At 35.9% G+C, this 27,504-nt stretch overlaps 1 protein-coding gene across 4 annotated transcripts in view; it reads right to left on the minus strand.

The window, feature by feature from the left end:
* The window catches only part of CBLB (Cbl proto-oncogene B), a 123,752-nt gene that overhangs the window by 33,597 nt on the left and 62,651 nt on the right, over positions 1 to 27,504 (minus strand). For all 4 annotated transcript variants that reach the window (XM_004938278.5, XM_416621.8, XM_040705373.2 and 1 more), the window contains exons 5-10: positions 15,762 to 15,918; positions 10,843 to 10,964; positions 8,743 to 8,880; positions 7,171 to 7,258; positions 5,011 to 5,142; positions 1,151 to 1,354 (exon numbers count right to left, since the gene is read on the minus strand). In XM_004938278.5, the coding sequence (XP_004938335.1) occupies positions 1,151 to 1,354; positions 5,011 to 5,142; positions 7,171 to 7,258; positions 8,743 to 8,880; positions 10,843 to 10,964; positions 15,762 to 15,918 (841 nt within the window). The remainder of the gene's footprint in view (positions 1 to 1,150; positions 1,355 to 5,010; positions 5,143 to 7,170; positions 7,259 to 8,742; positions 8,881 to 10,842; positions 10,965 to 15,761; positions 15,919 to 27,504) is intronic.

The following is a 27,504-nucleotide window of genomic DNA, read 5'->3' on the forward strand; positions in this document are numbered from 1 at the left end:
AAATACTGTTTCTAAAACTTCAGGAATAAATAGTAGGTTTCATTTATTGAACAACGAAATTAACAACATAAAAACAGCAAACATCTCAGCATTCAAGCAGTTGGTAGATACTGAAAATTAGACTTCTCATATTAAAGCTTTTTAAAAAAAACCTTAATGCATTTTTGCCTTATCATAGAAAAGATAGTGTTATAAAAGTCCATCAATTCAAGGCTATCTCACAAAGGTCTGGGTACAGACTGCAACTTAAGTCTTGGCAAGAAGGATAAACTGGTTCCTGAGAGAAGGCTATGTTGCATTATATACACAAGAATGTTTCATATGACTTGAGAGGTTAGGAAAGATTATCAGAAGTATGTATATTAAGTGACAGATGTGCTCAGATTTTTGATAACAAATATAGTGATAAGGAAATGGAAGAGTAAGGTGTTACAGAATGAATTTCAAGTCAACTACTCAATCTAGATAACCTTAGTAAAAGGCAAAATATAGAAAATGTACTGTAAAATTCAGCGTTGTATGGACAATGAGAGTATTATTCAAAGCTAAAACATATTAGGAACTCTGCAAACAACCAACAATACAAAATTTTGTTAATGACAGCTTTTATTTGTGATAAAATCTTCTGCAATCAATATAAAGATCCCAAAATTGAACATAGAGCACTTTGAGAACAAATGCACCCAGAAGCACAACACTACCAGGAATAATTTCAGATATCTTTTTCTCTCTAAAATTATCTAATAAAATCCATTTTATATTACAGAAAAAATTATAGACAACCTACATGAAGTGTGACGAAAAGGCACTTGTGTGCAGTATGATTTGAGTTCTAAGTCATCTTTACACAAAGCAATATTTATTATCAATGGAGAAACTCATGTATAATTCTAACACATTTGCTGTTTCCTCCATTATGAACAGAGTTAACTGTTCACATCACACAAGAGTCCATATATATATATATTTCCTCCTATTCACTTTCACTATTCTTGCTGCAATATCAAAGGATTTTGCTTTTTCACCCTGATAATTTTTCATTGAGTTTATGAAACCTTCAGCATGAAATGCAGCCTCTCATTGTTCAGTTACAGGCAGCATTATTTAAAAATATACAGCTTTATTTGTTGTAAAATATTTGAAACAGTACCTTTCGGACTGAAGCCAATCGGTTCATCATCAAAGACTCCTCCCTATCATCATCATCATCCAAGTCCAACATGGGCATACTAAAGCTATCGATAATACTGCAACATCTGGAGTTTTCATCTCTTGGATCAAATGGATCCACAATAATCGGTTCAGTTCCTTTGATTTCACAGCGACAGAAGGGACAGCCTTGGCCATCAGATTCCTGTAGTAAAAAAAAAAAAAAAAAGTACATAGATTATTAAAAACAAAAAAGAAGCACTTTAAAAAGTATGCAAAATATAAGGTCACTATATCTTTCTATACAAAAATGCCCTTTTTTAGGGTCTCTTCAAGTTTCATAGATGTTTCACTACAGTAAATAGTAAAATGGTTGTGCTTTTAAAGCTCTCTGTCTTCCAAATATTAAATTCCATTTAAAAACAACTAACCAAAAAGCAACTGTTATCTCTACAAAGCATCAAAAATAACCTTGCCTTTTTGAATTACAATTTTCATACTTCTTCAGAAGAATAAAGGCAAGGTGTGCAATGGAGATAATGCATTTTATCTCTTCTATATTAAATACAAAATATTTGGTTTTAATTTTTATTTAGAAAATACAGATGAGCTTCAGGGTATGCAGTTCTTATTCTCTGAAGAACCCACATGCAGTACATCATGGCTGCAATATCTCAAACACTTAGCAATATGCATTCAGAATTTTAAGAGCAAAAACTTTTTTTGACATGTTTAAAGAGCAAAACAGGGCTCAATAACATTTTCATAAAATTATATAAAGCAAAGAACCATCTGCACACGTTTTTTAAGAGAAGTATGGATGTGGAACTAAGGGTCATGGTTTAGTGATAGGAACTGGTAGGTCAGGTTGATGGTTATATTTCACAATCCTGGTCTGTTCCAACCTAAACAATTCAGTAATTCTATGCTATCAGAAAAACAAATTACTTGAGTTTCAATTTCTAAGTGGTATAATGTGTTAAATGATTTTCAAGCAGCTGTGCTTCTATTTATTGTTATCCATTTCAGAAATACATATTTTTTTTCCATGAACAGGCACCATGTTGATTTGATCTTAAAAACAAAACCAAAAAACATAAAATTGAAACCAACTAAATTAAAAAAAAAAAACAAAAAAACAAAAAAACCCTGAAGATTTAAGAGATCAAAATAATTCAATCTGAATTCAGAAGTTACATTGTGTCATATTCAAAGTCAGGTTCTAAGATGGTAATGGGGGTTGGAACAAGATGATCTTCAGGATCCCCTTTCAAACCAAACTATTCTACGATTCTTTAATGAAAATAAAAAAAATAAATTCTAAACAACCTACCAAATGTCTAAAGTAAACTGTCCTAAAATGTCATCAAGCAAGGACACCTTTTTGATTTCTCAAATTTATGGACACATTTCTTTTTTTCTTTTTCCTAGCATTATTTTCTTCTTGACGCTTGACAAGAATACTTGACAATTCTTAGTGAACTGACGGGTGTTCTTATAGTCTGTGGAAGAACTGGGGCCAGATAACTATAAATGACACCTCATGACAACAATCACGTATATTTACAGGGTTAGTATTGGATTTTCATTTTGTATGCAAAGATACCTGTAATCTACTTCTAGCAGTGCGTCCTAATTACAAAGCAGTCAACATCACTTATGATTACCTCAAAGAACACATCCAAGTTTTATGGATCTACTGAAGACATCACTGTCCAGTGAACAGAAATTACCCCTTATTCATACATTTTAATGGCTGATTTTCTTAAAAAAAAAAAAAAACTCAAAAAAACCCAAAACAACAACAACAAAAACAAAACAACAAAAAAAACAAAACAACAACCAAAAAAAAACACACCAAAAAACAATACCAAACAAACAATATCTGTATAGATAAGGCACAGAGCTTTCCAATTGCAAGGCTGTCTTATATCTGTATTGTCAAATAGCTCTGTACTAGTAATTTCCTCTCTTTTCAAAAGTAACACATTCACCAAAACATACTGAGTAACCAACAACAACAGCAGACTCATATCCAACAGTATGAATAACGAAATTAAAACTGAGAGCTGAACTCTACATGAATACATACTTTTAACCACATTTTTAGAACACTGAGGAAGTAGCTACTGTGAACCTTACAATACAGTACGTATGTTCATATGCTTTAAGAATTAAGTCCAAAACAGTAGTTTTTAGAGAACAGATTCCTTAGGAATAAATTTTCATCTTGTCGCATAATACAAAAGAAAGATGGTTAAACCAAGACTTAATTGAGAAACTGATCTCCCTAAAGGTGAACAACTCTTAATCATCCTTGGTATTCTATGCAGATCTGATATTGCTTACTCAGTTTATTAAATAACACATTTTTTCTGCTTAGTAAAAACATCTGTATTGGACTGCTGAGGCATATCTAATGAGGCATTATGCTAGCAATTAAATGGTATCCCAGAAGCCTGCAACAGCTGGTGCTGCTACAGTGCAATATTTCTTCATTGTCTCACTAATTATACAAAAGTTAAATTTGTAATGAAATCTAAAATGTACCTGGCCAATTTTCACTGACTGCAACGTTCTGATGAAGCTTGATGCTTTTGAAAAGGTCAATTCTCTAGCCTAAAATGTTTTGCCATGCTCCTCCTGAATTCCTAGCCATTAACCAAAATTATGAGTGCATTAGCTTCTTGAGTGTCCAGAATTGGAGCACGTCCCTGGCTCAACGCTGTAAATGAATATACTGCTACCGTAACATCAGAAACCTAGCAAAAGTGCAAGGACCTTCAGTTCTTTTCTAAGAAGTTAAGCCAAAATAAAACAACAACCAAAAAAACCCCATAACCAAATAGCTACAGATGTCACAATTTCAGAATTTTGTAATTCAAAGATGAACATAATCAGATGTCTGTTTATCATTAAAAATGAAACTGGCAAGAGCAGAAAAAAAGGTACTCCTGAAATGAGAAGTAATTCCATCACTGCAGCTAATTAGTAATGAAGCAAATATTCCTATCTGAGTATGTGTCAAAGAATTTTATGAGAATTTCTCATCTTGGGGAACTTGAAAGGTTTGTGTTTGGAGCAAATTCAAATTTTCAGAAAGAGAAATAACAGAAAATTGATAATCGAGAATCTTTTTCAGACAGCTTTATTGATAATGAGAGAAAAAGTCAAATGATAGTTCTGATTCATTGAGTTGGCTTGCCAATGCAAGTTTTGTTCACGTACAAGACAGAAAGCATCTCAATCCGTGTCACAAGAAAGCCTATGTATTTTCAGAAATATTCTGTAAATGACATTGAGATCACTGTTTTTCTCTCGGTTCAGTTTCTTACCCCAACGATCAGCTAAAATCTAGGTGGGTTTAGTGATTTATATATTATCAACAGAAAACACAGGAATTCTAAGGCTTATTTTTCATAGGGCATGATGTGACATTTACTACTAATTCCTTTTCTGACAGAAGACACCCTGTCTCATTATAAAACCCTGTCTGGTCAATTATTCACTCCTGGATGCTTCCTGTCCTCTTATTCCTCTTGAACACATCATGAAGTGACCTTGGTGGCACAACTGGCACCAGGAGTCCATCTGTCATTGTCTGTAGATACTTAGAAAATTATTTCCACATTAGCAAGTTAGAAAATGGCCTCGCCAAGTCTACAAGTCTAGATTTTCACGACTCCTAAAACCTTGTTTTTAATAGACTTTAGTCCAGTAAATTAAATATACATATCATTTTAAATAGGTAAGACCTTGAACCCTCTTGCTGAGTACCTAGGAAAGTAGAAACAGTACCCCCACCGTAAACAGAGATGTAACAGAGAAATCCATCTACTTCTAACTGAACTATGACTGTACCTGCCATGCTGTAAGACAAGAGGTGCACATGAGATGTCCGCAAGGCTCAATCTTTACATCCTTGTCATTCTCTGCACAGATTTTACACAGCTGAAAAGTGGAACCCATTTCACAGTACAATTCATACTGCTCCTGTAACAAAAGAAAGTCAAGTTATTTCTTTACTGTAATTTGTTAATAAAGAATATACTGTAGCACTACTAGTGGCAAACGTTTCTCTGAATCCTTTCTAACTACTTTCCAACCCTTTCTATTAATACTTAGGTAGTCTATTGATACTGCTCACTGTATTGCTTCCTCAAGTTAACAAATCTGTGCCTTTTTTTTTTTTTCCCCCAAACTTTTAAGTACTATATTGATGCAAAGCATACATCCTGCTTTTCCTTGGTTGCAGTTAAAAGGAAGATAAGGAACACAAGTTAAGGGAGAAATTAAGTACTGCATGGGAGCGAAATGGAGATTTCTTTTCCCAGGAATGAGTTTAGAACTAACAGAAGCTACTGGACTAAAAATAGACGAATGAGGCATTTCTACCTACAGTTTGGTTAGCGTTTCCCACTGAAGTAAGTAACCCTTGTGAAGGTAGTATGGGCAAGAGCATCCCTGGAAGGTGACACAGCAACAGTCATGAACAGATCATTGAGCACTTTGTATCCTTATGAGACTGACAGTAAAGTACAAGAACACATTCAGGTGAAAAAAATAATAGGTAAAAACTCAAGTTTAGAACATCTTCCTAGACTTATGAAAAGCATTTCTACAAGATTTTTTGTCTTCAAAAGAAAAAAAGATTTTGAAAGCTAAAAGTAAGAATAATCAAGGTTACAGGAAAATACGTAGCTACTGCTCAGAAAAGGGAGAAGAGGTCAGGCAAAAGAGAATAGTGACAGCTTATATCTGTAGCTGTAGTCAGTGTGTACTAAAGATGCATGTGGTGGAGCTCTTGCAAAGAATCCATCTGCAGCAATCTAGACCTGGAGTCAGTTTTATATGATCTTTTAATAGTTTAATTAGCTCCTAATGACAGTTTTAAACTACTGCAGCTAGATACTGTTTAAGGCAGCATTCATGTAGTTCAGACTGTTTGAATTACTATGAGCATTAACTAATAAATTTCTCCTTCACTACTATTCTAATTTTGGAGGGAAAAGAGGGAAGGCAGAATGGTGAATGGGCTTACATGTTCTTCAGGTAATTGTTTGTAGGAATTCTCTCAAAACAGATATTTTTGGAAACATATTTTCATAATGGTATTCCTTGTGATATCAGAGAGAAAGTATTTACAATTACACTAACTTACAGCAGATCACCCTCTGCTCTGACAAAATGGAAGACCATCTAAAACAGAACGGTTTTAAAGAGTTGTATCTAGTCTGATGTCTTTCCTTGAAGACATCCTCAAGTATCTTGTATTTTTTTGTAAGGAGAAATACTCTGCAATGCATACCTAAACATTCCAGTACTAATTTCAGCACCATTTTTAATCAAGCCTTTATCCTGTGGTGGCTATTTCTTATTCCTTGAACATCAAACATCTGCACAGTATAATATCACATCATCACTTAAGAGTACAAACACATCTAGATAGTCTGCTCTCTGGAAAGCAAGTTCATTTATGCACTTAATTATTTCTGTTGCTTTTCATGGATCTCTCTTTTAAGTTGCACAATAAACAGAAGAAACAAGAGAACGGGGAATTGTTTTGTGGTTTGTTTTTTGTTGTTGTTTTTTTAAACAAATAAACTAAAATTTTCCTCCTGGATCTGTCAACAAGCTGTAGCATTCTTATTCAGGCTTAAAAACTATCAACTGATCTTGATTTTATTCCTTTACACCTACATGCTATTAGCAAGTAAGCTCTAAGCTACATAAGCATGTGACACAAATATCAGAAAAATCTTTAACAACCATTAACACATTTCTCACATAGATGAGCCTTAGAATAAACAAAATTTTCCAAGGCATACTGTCTGCATCATCATTGGCTCTAGAGTTTAAATAGTTATTAAGTTCTTCTACATCTAAGCCCTTCTATCAACAATACATTTTCACTCTCATTAATTCATTTCTCACATTTTAATAAAAGCTTGTAATCCCTACTAGATGAGATCCTAAGGGAAGTGAAGATTAAAAAAATAACTGATAAACTGTGCAACATACTTGTGTGACCTTTATGTGATCATGTGGTGTAGGTTCACATAATCCTGTCAGATCAGGATTGTAACTTCGTCCATCTGGGAAGAGATAACTGCATCACAAAGAAATTGTTATAAATATGCACATTTCTTTATCTTTGATACATAAATAATGCCTATGAAATTTCAGCGAGACAGTATAAATTACAGCAGTCATTAACTAAAATGCATAATCTTTTTCAAGATTAGTCATCTTTTTCAACTTCTGCATGCAACTAACTGCTACAACTTAATTTTGTTACATGCTGAAGTTCACTTATAAAGGCATTGGAAAGATGTTAACATCACAATCACCAACAAAATGCATCTGAGCTATAGCAGATCGTCTTTTTGAAGTATCTAAATGGAATACTATTTTCAATCTTCATTTTACAGTGAACTTATAATTGGATATGTTCACTGCGACCTCAGAACATGAGCGAGGTGCTCAGTGACCCTGTAGACTATTCAACAAGTGCAGCAGAACAGACAGCAACGTACATTTGTGAACATCTGTATATTTTGACAAGAATCTACACTGACAATCTGAGATGCAGACTGGACTTTAGGCAAGAACAGATGGGAGCTTTTCAATCTTGCGGGAAACCAGTAAGTTAATGATATTATAGAGTTTATTGAGTATACTGAGATCTATGTTACCTCTAACTCAGAAACAGTTTCCTGAAAGTCAGGTTGTTAAGTGCCAACCGTAAAACAGTTATATTTAAATATGGTACAAAACCTTTGTCTAGAATTAATATTCTCAGCTTCATTTTTTGTTTGCCCAGTTTTGGTCATGAAAATTGTGCAGTACTAACACTACTGTAATAAGCATGTTTTATTTTGCAAAGGCAATAGCTAAAGTAACTTGATGTCTTTCAAAATAGGAAATCATGCCTGAAATAAAATTATGAAAGTCAGCTGAGGAAAATTGGAATTTTGCAAAAAAAAATTGTCAATCATTTTGGAGGACTGATAAATTTTTCTTGATTTTTTTTTTTTTAATTCATTATGATCATGAGGCTGTATCAAAATGTAACAAAAAAAGACCTTCTGACACCAAGTATTCATCTGTTACAACAACCACTCTAGTTAAAAAGCACTACTTCTCCCCATAAACTTAGATCCTTTTGTAATTAGAAATCTTTTCAGTAAACCCTTCAAACCTAGAAAATGTTCTGGCTGCACAATATATAAAAAAGCAATTACACAGCTTTCAGATTATTGTCTGGAGCTAGACACATGAGTAACTGGCAGTAGCAATTGCTCAATAAGCTTAAGTGCATTTGTGACTCTTACTGGGAAATAATCCAAGTGACAGCTGCCCAATTTTATTTTCTCCTAGAATTTATCCACTATAAGACTTTTGTTAACTTTGGTTAATGGAATTACCTGGAAATAAGAATAAAAAGGATGGCCTTTGATCTCCAAAGGAATGGCAAATGTCATATCTAGATTTTCTGTTTCAAAGATCTTTAATATTTACCCATTTGAAGCAACAGAAGAACAAGAAAACCAGGGTTTAATACCTATGGTAACTACAGAAATTTGTACTTACAATCCTTCCCGACTGCCATCAATCAAAGCTTGAAACAGAGGCTTATTGTGAGGTATGGTCTGTAGTATGTTTCCATCACCAGTCACATACCCAATGGCCCACTGCCCCAGGCGAGTGCAACTCAGTCTGAAAATGTAGCTTGATAAAAACAAGATCAATAAAAAGTCAGCATCAGCTGGACTTGGGCAAACTCAGCATATAACCTTAAATAAACATCTTTTATTCTATTAGTTCCCCATAAACAAAAAAGGGATAACAGTATTCCCCTCAAACCAAGTTTTCATTCGTTTGACTTTTGTGAAAGATGCACATTTACTGAGAATAATCCTACACTACATACATTTAGACCATAAATCTTTCCTAGGACAGCATATTATACTACTGACTCTCCATAGCTAACACAGGAGCCATTTGAACATACACAGGCCATGAATACAAATCAATGGAAAGTTTGTTCAGAAACAGAAAACACCTTTTGATGCAACAGAAATGTAAATGATGAATAATAAAAACTGCTCTACTACCAGTGTTAATTTTGGGTGTACCTGAGTTGGTGAACAGGATGGAAGAATATCACTTCATTTCAAAAAATACCAGATAATATCAACCCAAGTAGGCTTAAGTTTGAATACTTCTCTATTGTACAATTGATATCTAGGAGTTTACTTAATGCAGGCAGGGGACACAGCAGGAAAAAAAGGAAGATTATTGGCAAGAGCATTGGGCATTATTTTTTTTTCTCATTAAGAAGCCTAGTCTCTTCAATGTCAGACACCTTTGTCAGATGCAAAAACTACATGTGGAAAAGCATCCCGTAAAGAAATACCACAAACTCACTTTTGTATTAGAAAACAGCTTTTCTTAATTATAGCTCAATATTTTATTTATATCCAAACAATTTTAAATGAGAAATCTTATCCCCTCTGAAGTTCAGCATGGATCTTAAAAACTTCAACAAAGTCAACATTACATAGAAGTAACCAGATTCTACTCATTTGAACAGAACTTGTGATTTCCAAAATGTTTTAAACTGATTATAAATATAATTTCACTTTGTATCTCCACTTTATCTCCTGTTCACTTAAAATTCAATATTTCGCCTAAACAACTCAGGTAGTCATCTCGCAGTATTCAAACAGAAAGTTATCTTAAAACTAATTCTATACTTACAAGAAATATTAAGGCAACTTTGGATAATTTCTCCATTACTTCTCTTTTATAACCAGAGATAGTCAGAGAAAATGTATAGCAATCACTCTAAAAATCAACCTAGTTATCTGAAGCCCATAATGTAGGTCACGAGTGCCAAGATTAAATTGTTATCTCATTGGAAACACAAGATTCTTGCACCTGCACTTGATCAGATAGTTAACTTGATAGTCCGTTTGCTAAAAAAAAAAAAATCAGAAGAAACCAAGTACAGAATGCACACAACTGTCTCACGTTATTGCTATATTTCTCTAACAAGTATGAACATAATGAGCTTTTAGATATGTATACATGTGATGCTGCAGCAAATTTAAAAAGCTAGACATTAGGCAACAAAGCTTGAGAACTTAAAGGTAAAACTAGTCCAAGATGAATTTTATTGTTAGTAAAAATTTTACCCATTTTAAAAGTAGATTATATTTTCAAAAATGCTTTCCAATAATACATTGCATTTTTCACCAAAGTCAAAAGAAAGTAAGAACAATGTCATTTCACTTTTTTCTGTTTACTTGTACTTGTTTAGATTACTGTGGGCTACTAAAATGTTATTTGCTTCATAGTGATGGAAGAATTATAAAAAATAGATTATGGTTACAAAACTCCTAAGTCTTAAAATCTAAAAAAAATCAGAAGTTTTTGAATCTGGAATTCCAGCAGTTAGCGTTAAATTATTTTGTAAAAATACATTTTGATTTAAATAAAATCCCAAGTATGTAAAAAAATGTTACTACGAACCTGATTCACTGTTAATGAGAAAAAAAAGGTAAAAATTCACTCATACATTATTGCAATATAAGTATTACACAGTCTAGAAATAGGAATTTAGAGTAACTATGTAGCTTCTGAGATAGTATGTTTATTTGGAAAGTTGTAATCAGCCAAACTTCTCACCTCCCAGGCTTTGTGCTGTACTTCTGCAATCTTGCTTTCACTTCATCATATGTCAGGAACGCCATATATCCAGGATGTGTCACAGCTAAGAAGTTCCAATTCCTTAAGATTGAACCCCATGGCTAAAAAGAACAGACAAACAATTAAATAGGTACAACCGGGTAGTTACATATTTCTAATAACATTCAAGTCATTTTTGAAAAAGACACTTTTTTTTTTTTTTTTTTTTTAGCTTCAGCAGAAAAATACACGTTTTTGGTTAAGGTCTAAATAGTAGAAAAGACTGTCCTATCTATTCAGCTTTGGTGAAGGATTCATTCAAAAAAAGAATCACAGAATAATCTAGTTTGGAAAAGACCTTCAGTCATCAAGTCCAACCACTAATCTGGCCCTACTGATTCTTACTGAGTCACATTCACACATCTCTTTAATAACTCCAGGAATGATGACCCTACTACTTCTCTCAACAGTTCGTTCCAATGCATGACCACCCTTTCCATGAGGACATTCTTCCAGACATCTAATCTAAACCTCTTCTAGTACATCTTGAGGCCATTTCCTCATGTCCTATCACTTGTCACCTGTGAAGAGACCAAGACCCTCCTCACTGCCACTTCCTTTCAAGGTAGGTGCAAGTGAGCCATAAGGTCTCCTCTCAGCCTCCTCTTCTCTGGACTACACAACCTAAGTTCTTTCACTGCTCCTCACGCATTTGTTTTCTAGTCCCTTTACCAGTTTTGTTTCTCTTCTCTGCACACACTCAAGCAACTCACTATCCTTCTTGTACTGAAGGGCCTCAAACTGAACACAATATTCAAGATGCAGACTGGTCTCACTAGAGCTATGTACAATGAGACAACCACTTCCCTCATCCTGCTGGCCATATTTTTTATGCAGGCCGGAATGGCTTGGACTTCTTGGCCACCTGGACACACTGTTCTCTCATGTTGAACTGGCTGCTGACCAGCACCCCCAGGTTATTTTCTGCTGTCAACTTTCCAGCCACAATTCCCTAAGCCTATACCACTTCATGGAGTTGTTGTGACCTAAGCGCAGCAACCAGCACTCAGCCTAGTTGGATGTCATGTAATTGGACTCAGCTCATCAACCTAATCTGTCTAGATCCTGATGGAGAGCTTCTGACCCTCAGGCAGATCAACATTCCTGTTGAACTTGGTGTCTTCTGCGAACTTACTGAAGCTGCACTCGATGTCTGAATCAAGACCATTGATAAAAAACATAAAAAACAAACAAAAGAACTGAGCCCTGAGATAATATCAAGAATAATATTTGGATAAATATTTGGAAGATTTTGAATTTGCAGGATCTCCTGCCCATAGCCACATAAAATATTAAGTACATAATTCAGTACGAATCCACAGAGCATGATACTGTGATAAGTTTCATAAAAACCCAAGTGAGCTTATTCTTGAGTGGTTCTGAGGCATTCTCATCATTAATGACAAGTAACACTGAAATGAGGCCTAATGAAGCCACCAATTTGAGCTGCGATTCCTTTCCTTATTCTTTACTACTTGTTTTCTTCACTTACCATAAAAATATTGCAGCCAGAAAACAAAAGAAATATTGACAAATATTGCAGTTATTTGTTGACCTCAATAACAAATGCTTCAGAAACTCAGTGAAACATGCCTGATATGCTACTACTTCAAATATAAAGTATTCCTTCACTGTAAAAGATGAATGATATTTAAGGAATGGATCAACACAAATATATTAAGTGTTCACAGCCAGCATTTGAAAAGATAAGAAACTGCCTCTCTGTGGTCTAGAGACGTTTATTTATATATTTGTAAAAAGATCAGGGCAGAAGTCAACAGACAAGAAGAGACTAGTGTTACTGTGTATCCTGCAAATTCCTTTTAAAAAGGAACTTGTAAAGGCTAGTAAGGCAGGGATGAAATGTCTATTTAAGTGACACGCTTGAGCAAAATATTGTAAAAGTTGAACCTGAGATGATGATGCATTCCCTAGGCAAACCCTAACTACTGCTTAAGCATGTATGAAGACCTGCTTTATTTTAAAATCTTCAACTCAGACGTGGAAGAGAACAGTAAGGTTTCAGTACAGAGGTAAAATGCGCAGATTTGCACAAAATATAAAGGAGAAAAATTCACTTCCGTAGATGTGATACCACATCTTGTCATATCCTCTCTACATGCTCACTGAAGATGGATGCCAGAAGGCTCAATCGCAGTGAAAATGTTAGTTACTCTAACTAAAGTAAAAAGGGAGTTGACTCTTGCCCCTTCACCACACCAACACTGGCATTTCCATCAAAAAAATGCAACATACCTTCACCTTTTGTATCACTCAAGTGCATGTCAGTCAAAATGTATAATCAAACATTCAGTATTTTGAAGCTTTGTATTACCACAGTACAACAAACCTTACATATGAAGTACATGATACCACTCCTTAATCCTCCTAACAAAAAAGAAAAGCAACAACAACAACAAAAAAAACACCTAGGCAAATTTGTTGGTTAATCACAAGTATCAGACTTTTAAGCAAACAGTATCCTCTAACGCTTGGATTCTCTGCAGATTATCCCACTACTGCAATACATATAAATGATACACCAGGTCTGCAGATCAAAGGGCAGGAACTCTAAGCTTGTCTTTCAGACAAAGATTACTACAAAAGTGAAAATTTTAAATGGTAAAAGATTTGTACACTTCTATAGAAATATTTTTGCTTAAAAGAACAATTTCATTGCTCACCCACATATACTTTCATGCTAACCTTATCTTTGGTCAGAGATAACAACAGAGTTATGTATGTACACAGTGATGAGGCAGGGGCAGCAACTCCACTTTTACAGGATCTTCACAGAAAGTAGCCTTGCCTTCTTCAGTGAATAAGCATCATTATAGATGTAGCTTTTCTGTAACAACCCACAGTTGGCAAAACAGTATTTCGATTACTTCAACAATTGGGATTTTCTCTCAATGGGTGTAGGCACACATAGTTATGGAAGCAGTTTAAAAACTTGAGAAGTAAAATGTAACCTCTGGGAGAGATTCTCAGATCAAGTTCAGTATGAGTTCACCTCAATAGTTATGCAGCTATTGCACAAGTGGGTAAATTAGTTTGGACAAAGTTTTTCCTGCTTCTTTATTACATTAAAATTTAATCCTAACTAGTCCTCTCTCCTTATGTATGTCAGTACTGCTGATTCCTATTTCCTAGAATCAGGGATAGTAATGAATCAAAATAACCACGGCCTAATAACAAAGCTAAGCGATGCAAATTCACTGGCTTACAGATCAAGTTAAATAAATCTCATTTGAGACTACTGTTCTGAAGTTGAACAAAATCTATAGGACCCTACACAGGGTCAGAAAAAAAAAATTACCTCTCTGATCATTCAATTCTTGCTTAATTTTTAATTTTATAGTTGATATGCACATTAAAAACTAATTTAATAAAAGAAACACCTCAACACAACAATCTTCTTAGCTGTGAGCTCAATGAAAAAGGTGATCAAATCCTATACAAAGGAACTTCAAATAAATGTATTTCATAGTGATGTACACTGCAGGCAACAGGCCTCAGACAATTTGCAGTGAAGTCTGCGAACAAGATCTGGGCTTGACTGATCTGAAAATAAGATCAGTTTGCCAAACAATGAATAAAAGCAAGAAACTTTGACAGAGTAGAAATGACTCCCAAGGCATCAAAGTTCAGACTGAAACGTTTGATCGAATCAAGCTGCACATAAAGAGCAAAGCTTAGAGGGATTTTGCTAGAACAGCACAGTTTATTATTTCATCAAAGAGAGCCTCCAAAATTTTATTCAGATCTGTAACCCACGTGGCTGTTTTAAAAAACAACCAATATTTGTGGTTAAATTAAACAGAGTTTATTTACACTTTAACATTTTCAGCTTTGATACAGTTCTGACTCAGACCAGAGAAAAGATTATCAAAATCAAGACTCTAAACTAAAACTGTTAATCATCTGCTGCCAGATCTTAATATCAACCTTGTAATGGTCACCCTTCCCAGAAAAGGGAACCCAATAAAGCTAAAAAGAGATTAAGATATAACACCATGGAAGAGGGAACAAACACATGGCATGGCTTCGGTGAAAAACTGTTACTTGAACATATCCGCAAGAGGCAAAAGAATAATGCAATAGTTTATCAACGCATCTTGTTTAAAAAAGTAAACAACCAAATAAATCACTGGATAGGTCAAAGATTTCCACATACAAAGGTAAAATCCAAACTGACAAATTTAGAATTGGCTCATCTAATATGGATGCAAACCTGCACAGACTTCTATATACTCAAATACTCAAAGAATATCTTAGATTATGTTCTGAAGAAAGAGCACAAGGTTTGCAGTGGCTTGTAACATACATACAAAGCTTATTTGAGATAAATATTATCTATTGATAATAATACTATTCCCTAATATTGGTACCATTCCCAAAGATACTCCCCTATTTTAAATAGAATGTGGAGCATTGATGGGAAAAATCTGTCTATTAAAATATATATATTTTATATATATATAAAAAATAATTAGGCCTAAACTTTAAAAAAAAAATAGTTACAGAAAACTTTCTTTATGCCTTTGGTAGAAACATTTCATCTAAGTAGATGTAGATAGAAAAATATAACCAAAGAACAAAGTTTAGATAGTTATCTGAAGATTGATATTTCTAGAAATGCATCAAGATTAGTGAAACATGCAAACAGCAGGCACAAGGATACTGCAATCATACTATGTATGCGCAAAAATAAAGCAGGTGCTGCTGGATATCTCTTTCAGATATCAGTTTTTTAGCTGTGGGTGCTGATGGCCCCAAAAATCCAACCTCCTTTGTAATTGCCTCAGGTCACTGAAGTTTTCAAAGTCATGCAAACATCTAAAATGTTTAAGTCTTACCTGAAATAACCTAGTGAAGATATCAAACTCAAAAATTGAAATGTAGTCATTGCAGGTCAAGTCAATAGTAGATTTAAGAGCCATTGCTTCCAAACCAGAGCTTATCTGATGAACTTCATGAAGGCACTGCCTGAACACTTTCCATGGCACTATAGTTCTGTGAAGGGGTGAAGTAATAAATTTAATGAAAACCCATTTAAAAAATTTGATAACTTATTTAGACAGCAGAGACTGACTTTTGAAGTAGATGAGAATTAAATAGGTTTTTAGACAGACAAAAATAATCAAGTTATCTGAAAGGAGCCCTTATAACACAGGGGAACAAAATTACACCTTTTATTGCAACGATAGCACAATGACGGAAAACAGTGGAAACTGAAATATTCCACTACGCAGGTAGAGGAACCAGCCTTGCATCAACTCAAAGTTAATGTGAAAGACCACCTCTGTTCTTGGCAAAAAAACTCTCTTCTTCAGAGTCACCATTCTCAGAATGATAAACATCAATTTAGCAGTAACCATTTTTCATCACTTAGGCTGTTACACACTGTCCAAGAACCTTCTGATAACAATTATCCAGTTATCATCACCACTGGCCCAACATCTGCTATAGCCCATGACAGTTACATAGATATTAGAAGACATTTTCGAAAATTTTCACCTTCACACATTCTGGCACAATGAGGATTATTGTTGGAGAGTAATGAACATGGCAGAACATGGGAAATCAGGGTAGAATGATATTAAAGTTATCTCCCTTAATGCAAACCCACAATCTGTCAAACTCAGCTTCTATTTGTACAGGCTGAGGTAATGCAGATTTGTTATTTTGCCAACCAAGTGCTTTACAACCTGAATCTGGTACGAGGCTGAACTCACTAAAATACTCCAATGTATCGCTCCCAAATCTATATGAAATTCTTCACTAATAGTTCTTTTTCTCAAGTCTTTAGGATCAAATCCCGATTTTGCTAAGCCATAACCCTTTCTCTTACAAAGGTTCTGCCGGGAACTGAGAGCAAATTATATGTTATTTAAAAACATGTTAATTAACCAGTATATAACCACTAACCAGTACATAACTATGTTCAGGACTTAACATTTCACATATTCCCAGTAATATTTTTTAATGTTTGCTAGATGACAAAAGAGGAGACACAGGGCTCACCTACTCATGAACATGTTCTTGCAATTTTTATTAGTTTACGTTGCATTATTTCTATACGGGTTAAGACAGCTAGAAAAGCCACAATAAAGCATTTCCTTACGTGGAAATACATATTACATGGTATCACAATATTGCGCAAGAAAAAGACCAACTGTTTTAAGTTGGCATTGCATAACAAATATTTCAGAACTAAACCATATTAAAACAAATAGCATTTTAAAGTATAACACCAAAGACATTTTCCTATACTTCTACTGAGTCACGCAAAGAAGTCTAAACGTTACTTGGAAGCTTACACTGAAAAGTCAGACATGATAAACTGCATAGTTTAATAGATCTCAGCAGATACTTTCATCTGTGTACGAAAAACAGGAAACCACAAAGAGCTGAAGAGAGATACCACATCAGATGCCATTTAAGAAAGATCGCACATTGAATCTTGATTATGGTAAAGAGAGAATGAAGTGTTGCACTAAGTTCAGAGAACAAAATTGGAAAACTTAAATGCTTTTGTGGTGTTAAAGTTGTCTTCATTCAAATGCCTATGATTAATTTAGTTTCTGTAGCCATAGCTCTGAAATATCTTCTGAATCTTTCAGCAAACCATCTGAATGGTTACAGCACTAGGATCACACTGAAATAGGGTCAGAAAAGTTAATTAACCCTTAAGTTAAAAAATAACCTAACAAGAAAGAATTTATCCATACTATATCTTAAGAATTAGTTTTTCATGCCTTGCCTGAGACAATTTAATGAAAACATGTTCATTAGATTGGATTAACAAGTAGGGTCTTTCATCAGCCATTCATTAACACTCTGAATCCTTCCCTCCAAACCCCTCCAGAGATGGGGAAAACATACAGAAGTCTTCAGGAGCATATGTTTTTAGAGTTTTGTTTGCTAGTGCTTTGGCTAAGATAGAAACCAGATGTTGGGAAATGAGTGATTAGCTAACAAAATAACATCTAAAGTTATCCTGTGGGATTTCTCCAAGAAAAAGCATCTAAAATGTGGCCCCAATTTGAAATACAACTAATATCAGCAGAATTGTTTTCTTCTGAACTTTGTGAAATAGATCTTACCTTCTACTTTCTTAAATAATAGGTGAGATTTGTTTGTTGAAACACATTTATTCCTATTTCTCAGGAGCTACTTTTGTACAGGTCTCATTGTTAAATACTTTGAAATAGTACCAGCCAGGGATCATTTCTCCCAAAGTGTCTCTCTCCAGTTAATATGTACAAACTGTTACGCTCTTCTGAGGACTTACAGAGTGCAGACACACATCCCTCTCTGAAGCTGTTACTGAATTATCACAAGGTCAAGAATTCAGAACCTTCCACTCCTCCTAAAGAACTGAAACCAGGAAACCTTTTAATCACGTTGGGAAAGAAAAAAAAAAAATCTGACAGAGAACTACGAGACGTTCAGTCAAAATGCTTCCCATAGTGATGAAGGGGTGAAAGATTTTTGTAGATGCTGTGGTTTTCTTGAAAGAACATTTTCTTGTGCTTTGGGGGATTCACTGCCTTTGAAGGCACCTTTTTATTATTTAAATCTAAGGATTTATTTTAATTGTTTAAGGAGGCTATAGGGTGCCAGAGGTATCAGGAGAGGGAAGACAAGACCAATCAAACCAGTTTGGCACTGGGATTGTCCTAGTTAATGCTTAGCATGTTCTTTCTTATGGGGGGGGGGGGGGGGGGGGGGGGAATATAAAAAGACAAATCTGTAATGCGGAACTGCCTGCAGCATTCAGCTCCTGAGTCACATAAGGTATCTGGTACAGTCCTTTCCATGATCCTTGTCCTTATAACATTTGTTGCATCATGTCATAATGATACCCTGCACAATGCTGGCACAATTCCTTTACTGCTCTTAGCTTGACCTGTGGACACTTGCCTAGGAAGACAAAAGTTAGTCTGCTCAACTATAGCTCTTATGAAAGATCTGATATAACTGCATTGTAACATTAGTTCCCTACAGATTCAGGTTCACTAAGTGCACTCAGTATTAAGGGTATTTGGTTCTAATTACATAGGCTACTTCTTGCAGTAGAATGAGCATGACCAGAGCTGAGTGGTTGCATTTTACCAAATGTTTGATGCCCAAAATTAAGAGCTCTACTACATATTCCGAACAGATGCATCCAGGGTTTTGGTAATAGTTTCTGATTTTATGATACAGTTTGAGGAAAAAGAAACAGGTCACTAAATAAAAAAAAGTGATTCCTCCACTATAATTGTCATTGCTGCAAACTCAACTTGAATGTTATTTACAGTTCTAGGCTCCATGACATCAAAAGGATGCCAAAATCCTTGAAAGCATCCAGAGGAGTGCAACAAAGCTTGTGCTAGGGCTGGAAGGCATATCCTATGAGGAGAGGCTGATGGCACTCAGGTTGCCCAGTCTGAAGAACAGGAGGCTGAGAGGTGACCTCACTGCTCTCTGCGCAGCCCTGAGAAAAAAGAAAATAGAAAAAACAAAAAAGGTTCTGATTGGGTTTTTTTTCTCCCCAAAAGGCCTTCCTGCGTTCATCTAATCTCTCTTCAATCAACAAAGCTATCTGCATTCTGGCATTTACTTTGGGGTTGTCTTTTTATTTAAAATTCTTGTCCTAAACGTACGTACGTGTGTGTGTGTGTGTGTGTTAAATATGCTCTTCTCCAATCCTCTTAAAATGAGACTGCTTCTCCACATTCTTTTTTCTGCAGTAGTAAAATTAGTAAGCATATTCAAAGAATAATAACGAATGTACACATGCTCAAATAAAATTACATCCTCAAAAATACTTTCACATAGGATGGTATCCATTTACTATTATTGACACATCTCAAAAGATAGTGTCACTCAATATTCTCAAATACGGTGTTTTAAACACCAAACAACTTCTGCACATCTAAAGACGAATGATTAGAGTCCAGAACATGATTTTCATGGAGTTTAGCAGAGGAATTTAGGTCCTCTTTCCATCTTGCCCTGATCATGCATGGACGGGATTTTCTTTAAACTCCTTGATATTAGCCACATTATTGAAAAACAGAAGACATGAAAATAAACCTGAAAAGGAAGTAAATATTTTCTGAGAACGTTCAAAGTACAGCTTTTCAGTAGAGCTGCAGAAATACACCTATGCTCGAATATCAAGTGACACTGATTCCATCTGAACTAGAACAGACCTCAGGTTTGTCTAAGAAGGTAAACATATACCTGTGTAACCTACACTTGATCGTGAACATTTCTGTCTCCAAGAAACTCTCTGAAATGTTGCCAGAATGCACAATATGAAAAGAGCAGCACTGTGTTCAGAGCGAACTCAAAAATATTCAAGTAAATGCTGACCCAAGTAGAAACAACATTTTTTGCACGTCTGCAGTGAGCAATGCGGATTTTAATCTATCATCACTGAACACTGCACTTTCTTAAGACTGTTGGTTCAGTTTTAAGTGAGAGGCCATATATTTTTGTTGCTTCTGAGCTGCAGAGCAAACAACTGACACGCTTCAGAAGTTCAGTCCCAAAGGAAAAGATGAATTCTGCCATATCATGCCAATACGTTCATTAGAAAATGGCATCATACAGAACAAATATAGATGATTCTGGTGTGAGAGAAGAGAAACTAAAAGTGAGAAAATAGGCCTTTGGAAATGAGGAATATATACCACCTAAAATATCCAAAGCCATGTAACTGGACATTGCTGGTGAGACAGTGAGACTGTTCCTTAAGAGACACACGAAGCTTGCATTTCCTGAAGAGTCCCTGAAGATATAAACTTATCTGTATATTCCCAACTCTGATTTCAAATCACAGTCCAAAGCACATCCATGATTTGCAAGTTCTTTTGGCCTTAAAAAACCGCTGCCTCTTGTAACTGTTCACCAAGAATGTTCTCCTGTCTCACAATCGTATGCCTACTACTACAACTTTCTTTCTCTATCCTCTGCATATCCAATTTAACCTTATTCTCAGCCACCCAGAATAACTGTGAAGACCTTTGTCTTTTTGTTTATTTGATCATACAAAGGCTGCTCCAAAAGTAGCGCCTCCTATTTTATTATGTTGGTCAGAACCTCAGAACTCGATACCCATGCTACGGCTGTAGAGGTTGAACCGTCTCACCAATACTGCATTACACGTTGTTGCTGTGTGACAGATGGCAGCAGAAGGGCAGTCTGACAAAATGGCATCTAACAACGAAGCGCGGATGAAGCATTTTTTCCCCCATGTGGAAAAAAGGGTACCCAGTGACATACAACGCTTGCTGAATATTTATGAAGACCAAATAATGGGTGTGAGCACAGTGATGTGGTGGGTGATGTGTCCCAGCAGTGGCTACAGTGATGTGAAAGACAAGCCATGCTCCAGATGGCCATGCACAGGTATGACATCACTAAATGAAGACCATTTTGATATTCTCCTCTGTGCAAACCAGCTAATGGTGGTGACTATGTTGAAAAATAGTGTTTTGTAGCAGAGAATTTGCTTTATCTAATCATATATTGTGCTCTTTGTGCCTGTCTTAATTTCCATGGAAATAAATAGAAGGTATTACTTTTAGAGCAATCTATGTATCTTTCACCTTTCTGCTGACTAGCTCTTCTCTGTAATATTCTCTTGTCCAAATCTGGCGATACCACATTTATACAGGAAAGATGTAGGGAGATTTATGTCTCCCTAGGTCCTAAGGAATTATACCTTCTACCTCTGTCTCAGGCTAAGGCTACCAAAAAGTGTATTTTGCACGCTGCTGACAAGCCAAGGAAACAATCGCCTTCTAAAAGCCCTGTTCTCTTTTTATCTCCTTCCCTTTAACATCTTCTGTTGCCAAACCATCTTTATAGTTGCAAACACCACGGGCTTCCACATCACTGCTTCTTCCTCTTTCATCTGTTTGTATCTTTTGGTTTCTACCTCCAGTTCAGTTCATACTCAGATTAGCAGGTCTCTGGGCCAGCATCACCACTTCAATTAATATTTTACAGCGTTCAGGCAATAGGATGGATCTTGGATACTATTATTTGTTTTCCTGTTTATGGTGCTCATAATCTAAGGGGATCAACAAGGTGTTAAAACCAAGTTTACCTGAGATCTCACTTTTTGACAGTCAAATGTTTTGAAGTAAAGTCTTGCCATGTGATCTATTTTACTGCTGCTTCTCTAAATCCAAGCAACAGAGGCTATGTCTGTTACATCCTGAGCCAAACAGCACTAATCACAACAGAAACAAAACCACTCAAAATTTTGAAGTATCAACCTGAAATACCCTGCTTACCTGCTACTGAGAGATCAATAGACACATTTTCCCCTGAAATACAGTTTTAAAAAAAAAAACAAAACTTGAGGACTTGGATGGGAAAAAGAAAAAACAACCGACTATCAGATTTTTAAAACAGTAATGTGTTTGACCCTAGCAGTGAAATAATTTCCATTTCCTCAGAAACAAAGAGGTGGGGGGATCAACTCATCTAACTATAACAAAAATACATTTTTTTAAAAGATATTTCACAGGGAAGAGTATTATTAATATACAACAGTATCATTAAAGGATAAAATACATGGCACAATTGTGAAAAAATGAACATCTAAGAACATTAACATTTTGATGCTGATTCATTCTGCAACATGAAGGCAGCCACAAATCACAAACTTCAATAGTTACAAAGCAGCTGCATGACTTCACCATAGCTTACAAACTCAGGGACTGGAAAGCTGTGTTAGGTCATCTCGCCCACTCTCATTTTCAGTTCAGGATTGCTCCCAGTGGTATTTTGCACATTTTTACTCAGAACAGAAAATAAGTAAAAGCTGTAAGATGCTATTAAAATGAGTGAGGAACCAGGGGAAATTAACATCGAGCACTATGCAGTGATAAAATGCAGATAATGAAGAAGCGATTAGATTATGTTTTATATCCATATTTACAACCCACTGGGGGTTACTAAAGTATCTATAAACAAATGTAACTGCTGATTACATGCTTTACAATTTCACAGTTCTACTTAGCATTACTGCTTAGCTGTATATTAAACTCTAATTCGAGTCAGAACAACTATAATGGTAAACCCTGGACAGAGTGACCTATGAGAGACTCCACTAAAACCACTTCCTCCAATAATTGTGTTCCAGTGACCAGTACAAAATTAGAATCACGCTTCCTCAGCTTTACCACTTTCTTGCTTTTGTCCCTGTCGAACACCTTCCTGCTATGGTATTTAACCTAAAATCTTGACCTTGTTCTTGGCGTAAACGCTGTATCAATTTATTCCTTACTTCGTTTTCAGATAGGCCCTGTATTTTCTTTCAGAAGTCTGTCTTCCTCCTCATCACCAGTGAATAAATACATCAGATAGCTATGCTCTTGGCCACTTTCAGCTCTTGGAAAGTTCTTGCTTATTGCTGGTTTTTGCTCTCACAGTGCAAATCCAAAATTCTTTCTATTCCTTCATCTTTATGACAGCTTTTCTCAGTCAACTTCCTTGACAAAGTCTAGGCACCAGAACTCTCCTGGGCCTTCTATTTGGGCACTGCTGACATCACTCGCCCTCTGATCTGGATATATACTCTACTTCGCCCTTGCAAATAAATCAATTCTTCCATTTCGTCCTTCATTATACTGCTGAAGTGCATTGTTTTCCTTCATCCAAATTATCAAAGTCTCAATCCTCCACCTTGGTTTATCAGTCACACCCCCCCTGTAAATACATAGAACCTACATTCTCCTTACAAGGCCCATTCTAAACATTCTATCACTTTTGAGGTTTTCTCATCTCCTCTGAAACATGCACTACTAGAAATCCTTACAACTCAAAGGCTTCTGACTATTTAACATTTTATTTATTTTGCACTCTCTGCCTATGTAACTGCTAATGAGTTCCATTATTAAGTCTGTTGCATCTCTCACAAGTTCCACAGCATTTTCTTGCTGCCAGACTTCCCAGCTACTTACATTACCTACAGGTTTTGTAAAGGTGATTCAAAAATGCAAAAAATGAGAGGGATTTGAAAACCAAGAATTTCTAGAGTTCTCAGCACCCTATCCTGTTGGAACCATTCAATTTCTTTGCTGAGATCTACTTCTGTTTTCTCAACAGAACAAAAAGCATCTATGCAGGTTGCTCTGGAAGTAATGCCTCCTATTTATGCTCACAGAAACTACAACAGATACAAAGAGCACAAGAGGACTACTTGATAGGGAAAATTCTCTGCAACAACAGTATTTTTCAAGATAATCACCACTACTAGCTATGCATTTTTGCCAGTGGTGAATAAGAACCTTCATTCCATTCTTGTTGAAATCTGCACCAGTAGAGGTGACCCACTCTTTCACAGCTGCTATGATAGCACCACTGCTAGGAAAGTGCTGCCCACACAGTCCATCTTTCATCCGCCCAAACAGACCAAAGCCAGAAGGTATCAAATCCAAACTATACAGTGGGTATGGTAGAACAGCTCAGCCAAGAATGGCAGCGTGCTCTGTGGCCTTCAGACTGGTCTGAGGCCTGGCACGGTGCAAGAGGAAGGTTGCCTTCTTCTCTTGCCTGGCTCTGCAAGTTTGAGCCTTCAGTTTGGTCAGCATCATGACATGACAGTCAGAGTTAATGGTTTGTTGAGGTTGCAGAAAATCCAAAAGGATCACCCATTTCCTATCCCAAAAGGACAGTGCATTTTGAATTTTAATAAGGAATTCATATGTTGCTACTACAGAGACTGCCATTCTGACTACAGCTCATTTCTGCAAATTAAATCCAGGAAACTGTCACCTTCAGCCTCGTATTGGTTCAATATATCCAGACAAACTTGCATACGGTGTTATTTCTGTTCCTGTGTGCGCATTCATGGGAGCCATCTGGCACAAACTTCGCAACATTCCAACACTGCCACCACTGTTTCCAATGCATTGATTCAGCTCCACACACAATTTCCTGGTTGTAATCCACCAATTAGTGTGGATGAGCTGTTCAAGATGCTCTTCATTTTGTAGTACACAGGGCTGTCCAGAATATGGCTTGCCTTTCACATTGCTGTCATCACTGCTGAAAAACTGCCTCACATGCTCACGTACACTGTTTAGTCAATGTTCAGCAAGCATTGATGAATGTCAATGAGTGCCATTTTTTCTGCATGGAGGATTGCAGTGATACACCTTTGCTTCATACACACTTCCTTGTAAGACTGTCATCTGTTGCACAGCAACAAAATGTACAGGAATACTGGTGGGAAGGTTCAGTCTCTACTGCCATACTACCAACATCCGCCTCTGAGGTCATGGGTAAAAAAATAAATTAGGAGGCATTACTTTCAGAGCAGCCCTCATATATATACATACATATATAAGTATTGTAGATTTTCAATATTTAACCTATTCATTTATTCTACTCATGAGTTCAAAGTCATGTGAACCCACACCTGACTTGCTTTAAACACTGAAGTAATGGTTGCATCTTACATTACTGTTTAATAATGAGCTGAATAAACTTATGCTACAGCAGCATAGTTTTGCAGCAAGCATTCAGACAGACAAATGTAACAAAACTACAAAACTTAGAGTTCCCAACTTGTTAAGGAAGAGTGGTGAAAGACACCAGATACAGAAAAAAAATTAACTACAAATTGGGCCCTTTGAAATTTTATGTTTTGGACTTTATTCCTCAGCATATTAAAATATGCTGCTGTTCCTTCTGCTACAGTTCATCCATAAGAAGCCAAGGTAAAGTGAAACTTACTTTTAATTTACAGTCTACTGTTGAGCAGAATTACTTACTGACCTCAAAATAAGAGCTTTGAAAACAAGCGAGGAGTCCAGGCTAGCCCTGGAAAACAGAAATGAATCCAGGGCATATGCGATATAATTCCTCTAGCACTTCTTCATTTGCAGCGTTTACCTTACAAGACTTGGAGGTTTAACAAGGCCCAAGGGGCATACCCCTAGGAGGTCAGGTTAAAAACAGATTTTATCATTTGTTTGCAACAACCTAAATCTTTACGTAGGCTTTGCTTTTAGGGAAGTGATACTAAATTATTTGCAAACTAATTTGTCATAACAGGCCCACTGTAAAAGATGTTGCTCAAAGGCATACCTGCCATATATTTCTAAATGGATTAGAAGTCAATTGATGTTTAAAAAGCTTTAGGCATTTTGTTTAATGAAGAGATTAAGTGTAATGCCAAAAAACCTTCTCATCTGCCTGAGATACATGTTGTTACATGCTTTACAGTTACTTAAGTGCGCAAGTGAGAAAATGGCAAGGCTCCCATGCACATACCAACTCCTCACTGTTTAGAAGACAGGCAAATGAAATGAGTTCAGTTTAATAGAAACTATAGTTTTTTACCTAGTTTGAAAATGCAGATAGAAGTTATATATATACATATAAAACCAGGGTTATATATGCAACTAACTGGTCATCTCCAAACTGCCAGGAATCTGAAGCATTTTTGGTCCATGGATGCTTTAACAAACAAAAACTATGAAGGTACACACACAAGGTATGAGGGTACAGCATACCAGGAAAGAAAGAGGTTAAATACTGAGAGTTCATATTTAAAGTTGTCTGAATTAAGAAATTTAGATAAGAAACAGTAAGAGCCCTGTGGTCCTGAGAAGGATTAGAAAGCAGCACTCCAGGTGATGAGTCAAAGAAGAAAAGAGTTAAGTGAGAACATATAAGAAAGGCAAGGGCAGAGCTCAGCTATTCAGATGGACTGATTTAAGAATTTAAAAATTCTTCTTATCAGTCTTGTTCTGATAAAAACTTATTTATATGTTACTGCATCCTGCTGTCTGACAACTCCTGCACCTGTCTGTTGTGTCAGTTCCGAAGGAAAATGGCAGGGCCATAAACCTGAAGTGAAACACTTGAATCTCACATAAAAAGTACAAGTTAGCAGAGAAATGCAAAGAGAAACATAACAGTGAATAGAGAAGATGAAGAAGCTGATTATGATCGGATAACTGACAGCCAGAAAGAAACAGCAGCATGTAGAAGATGAGTAAATCCCAGTGACAGAAATGGAACTTGCAATCAACAACAGGATAAGGTCATTCAAGGATAGAGTCCAACACAAAAAGAAGACCAGGAGGTGGAGACTTGCAAAGCAAAGGGAAGAAAAAAGAAAACAGAGACATCAAACGCAGGTGATCACAGCTAAGTCATCTTTCAAAACCACTTTTTTTTCTTTTCACTGACACTTTTTAAAAGTGTAACCAATAGAGACTTAATTTCATCTTTTTTAGGCATCATAAAGATATTCTAAAAAATTGACATAAGCAAGACAGAACATGGCCAAATTCCTTTTCTTTATCAATAACAGAAAGAAAGAGATTGATGTAAGGACTTGATCATACTCAAACTACCTACACGAGAAAGAAATTTGTTAGAAGACTGAAGTTACCAGACCACGCTGAAATGAAACCTAAAAGCTGGAAACTAACAGTAGCTGCATTTAGACTAGCAAAAGAAGAAAAAAAGAAAAAGGAAATGAAACTGTTGTAAATTCACACAGTCAAATTACTTCACAAATGTGCCAACCCACAAGATATCAGACTTGACCATAAAGCAGCTCCACTGCATTGT

This window comes from Gallus gallus, chromosome 1 (assembly GCF_016699485.2).
Source record: "Gallus gallus isolate bGalGal1 chromosome 1, bGalGal1.mat.broiler.GRCg7b, whole genome shotgun sequence".
Taxonomy (NCBI): domain Eukaryota; kingdom Metazoa; phylum Chordata; class Aves; order Galliformes; family Phasianidae; genus Gallus; species Gallus gallus.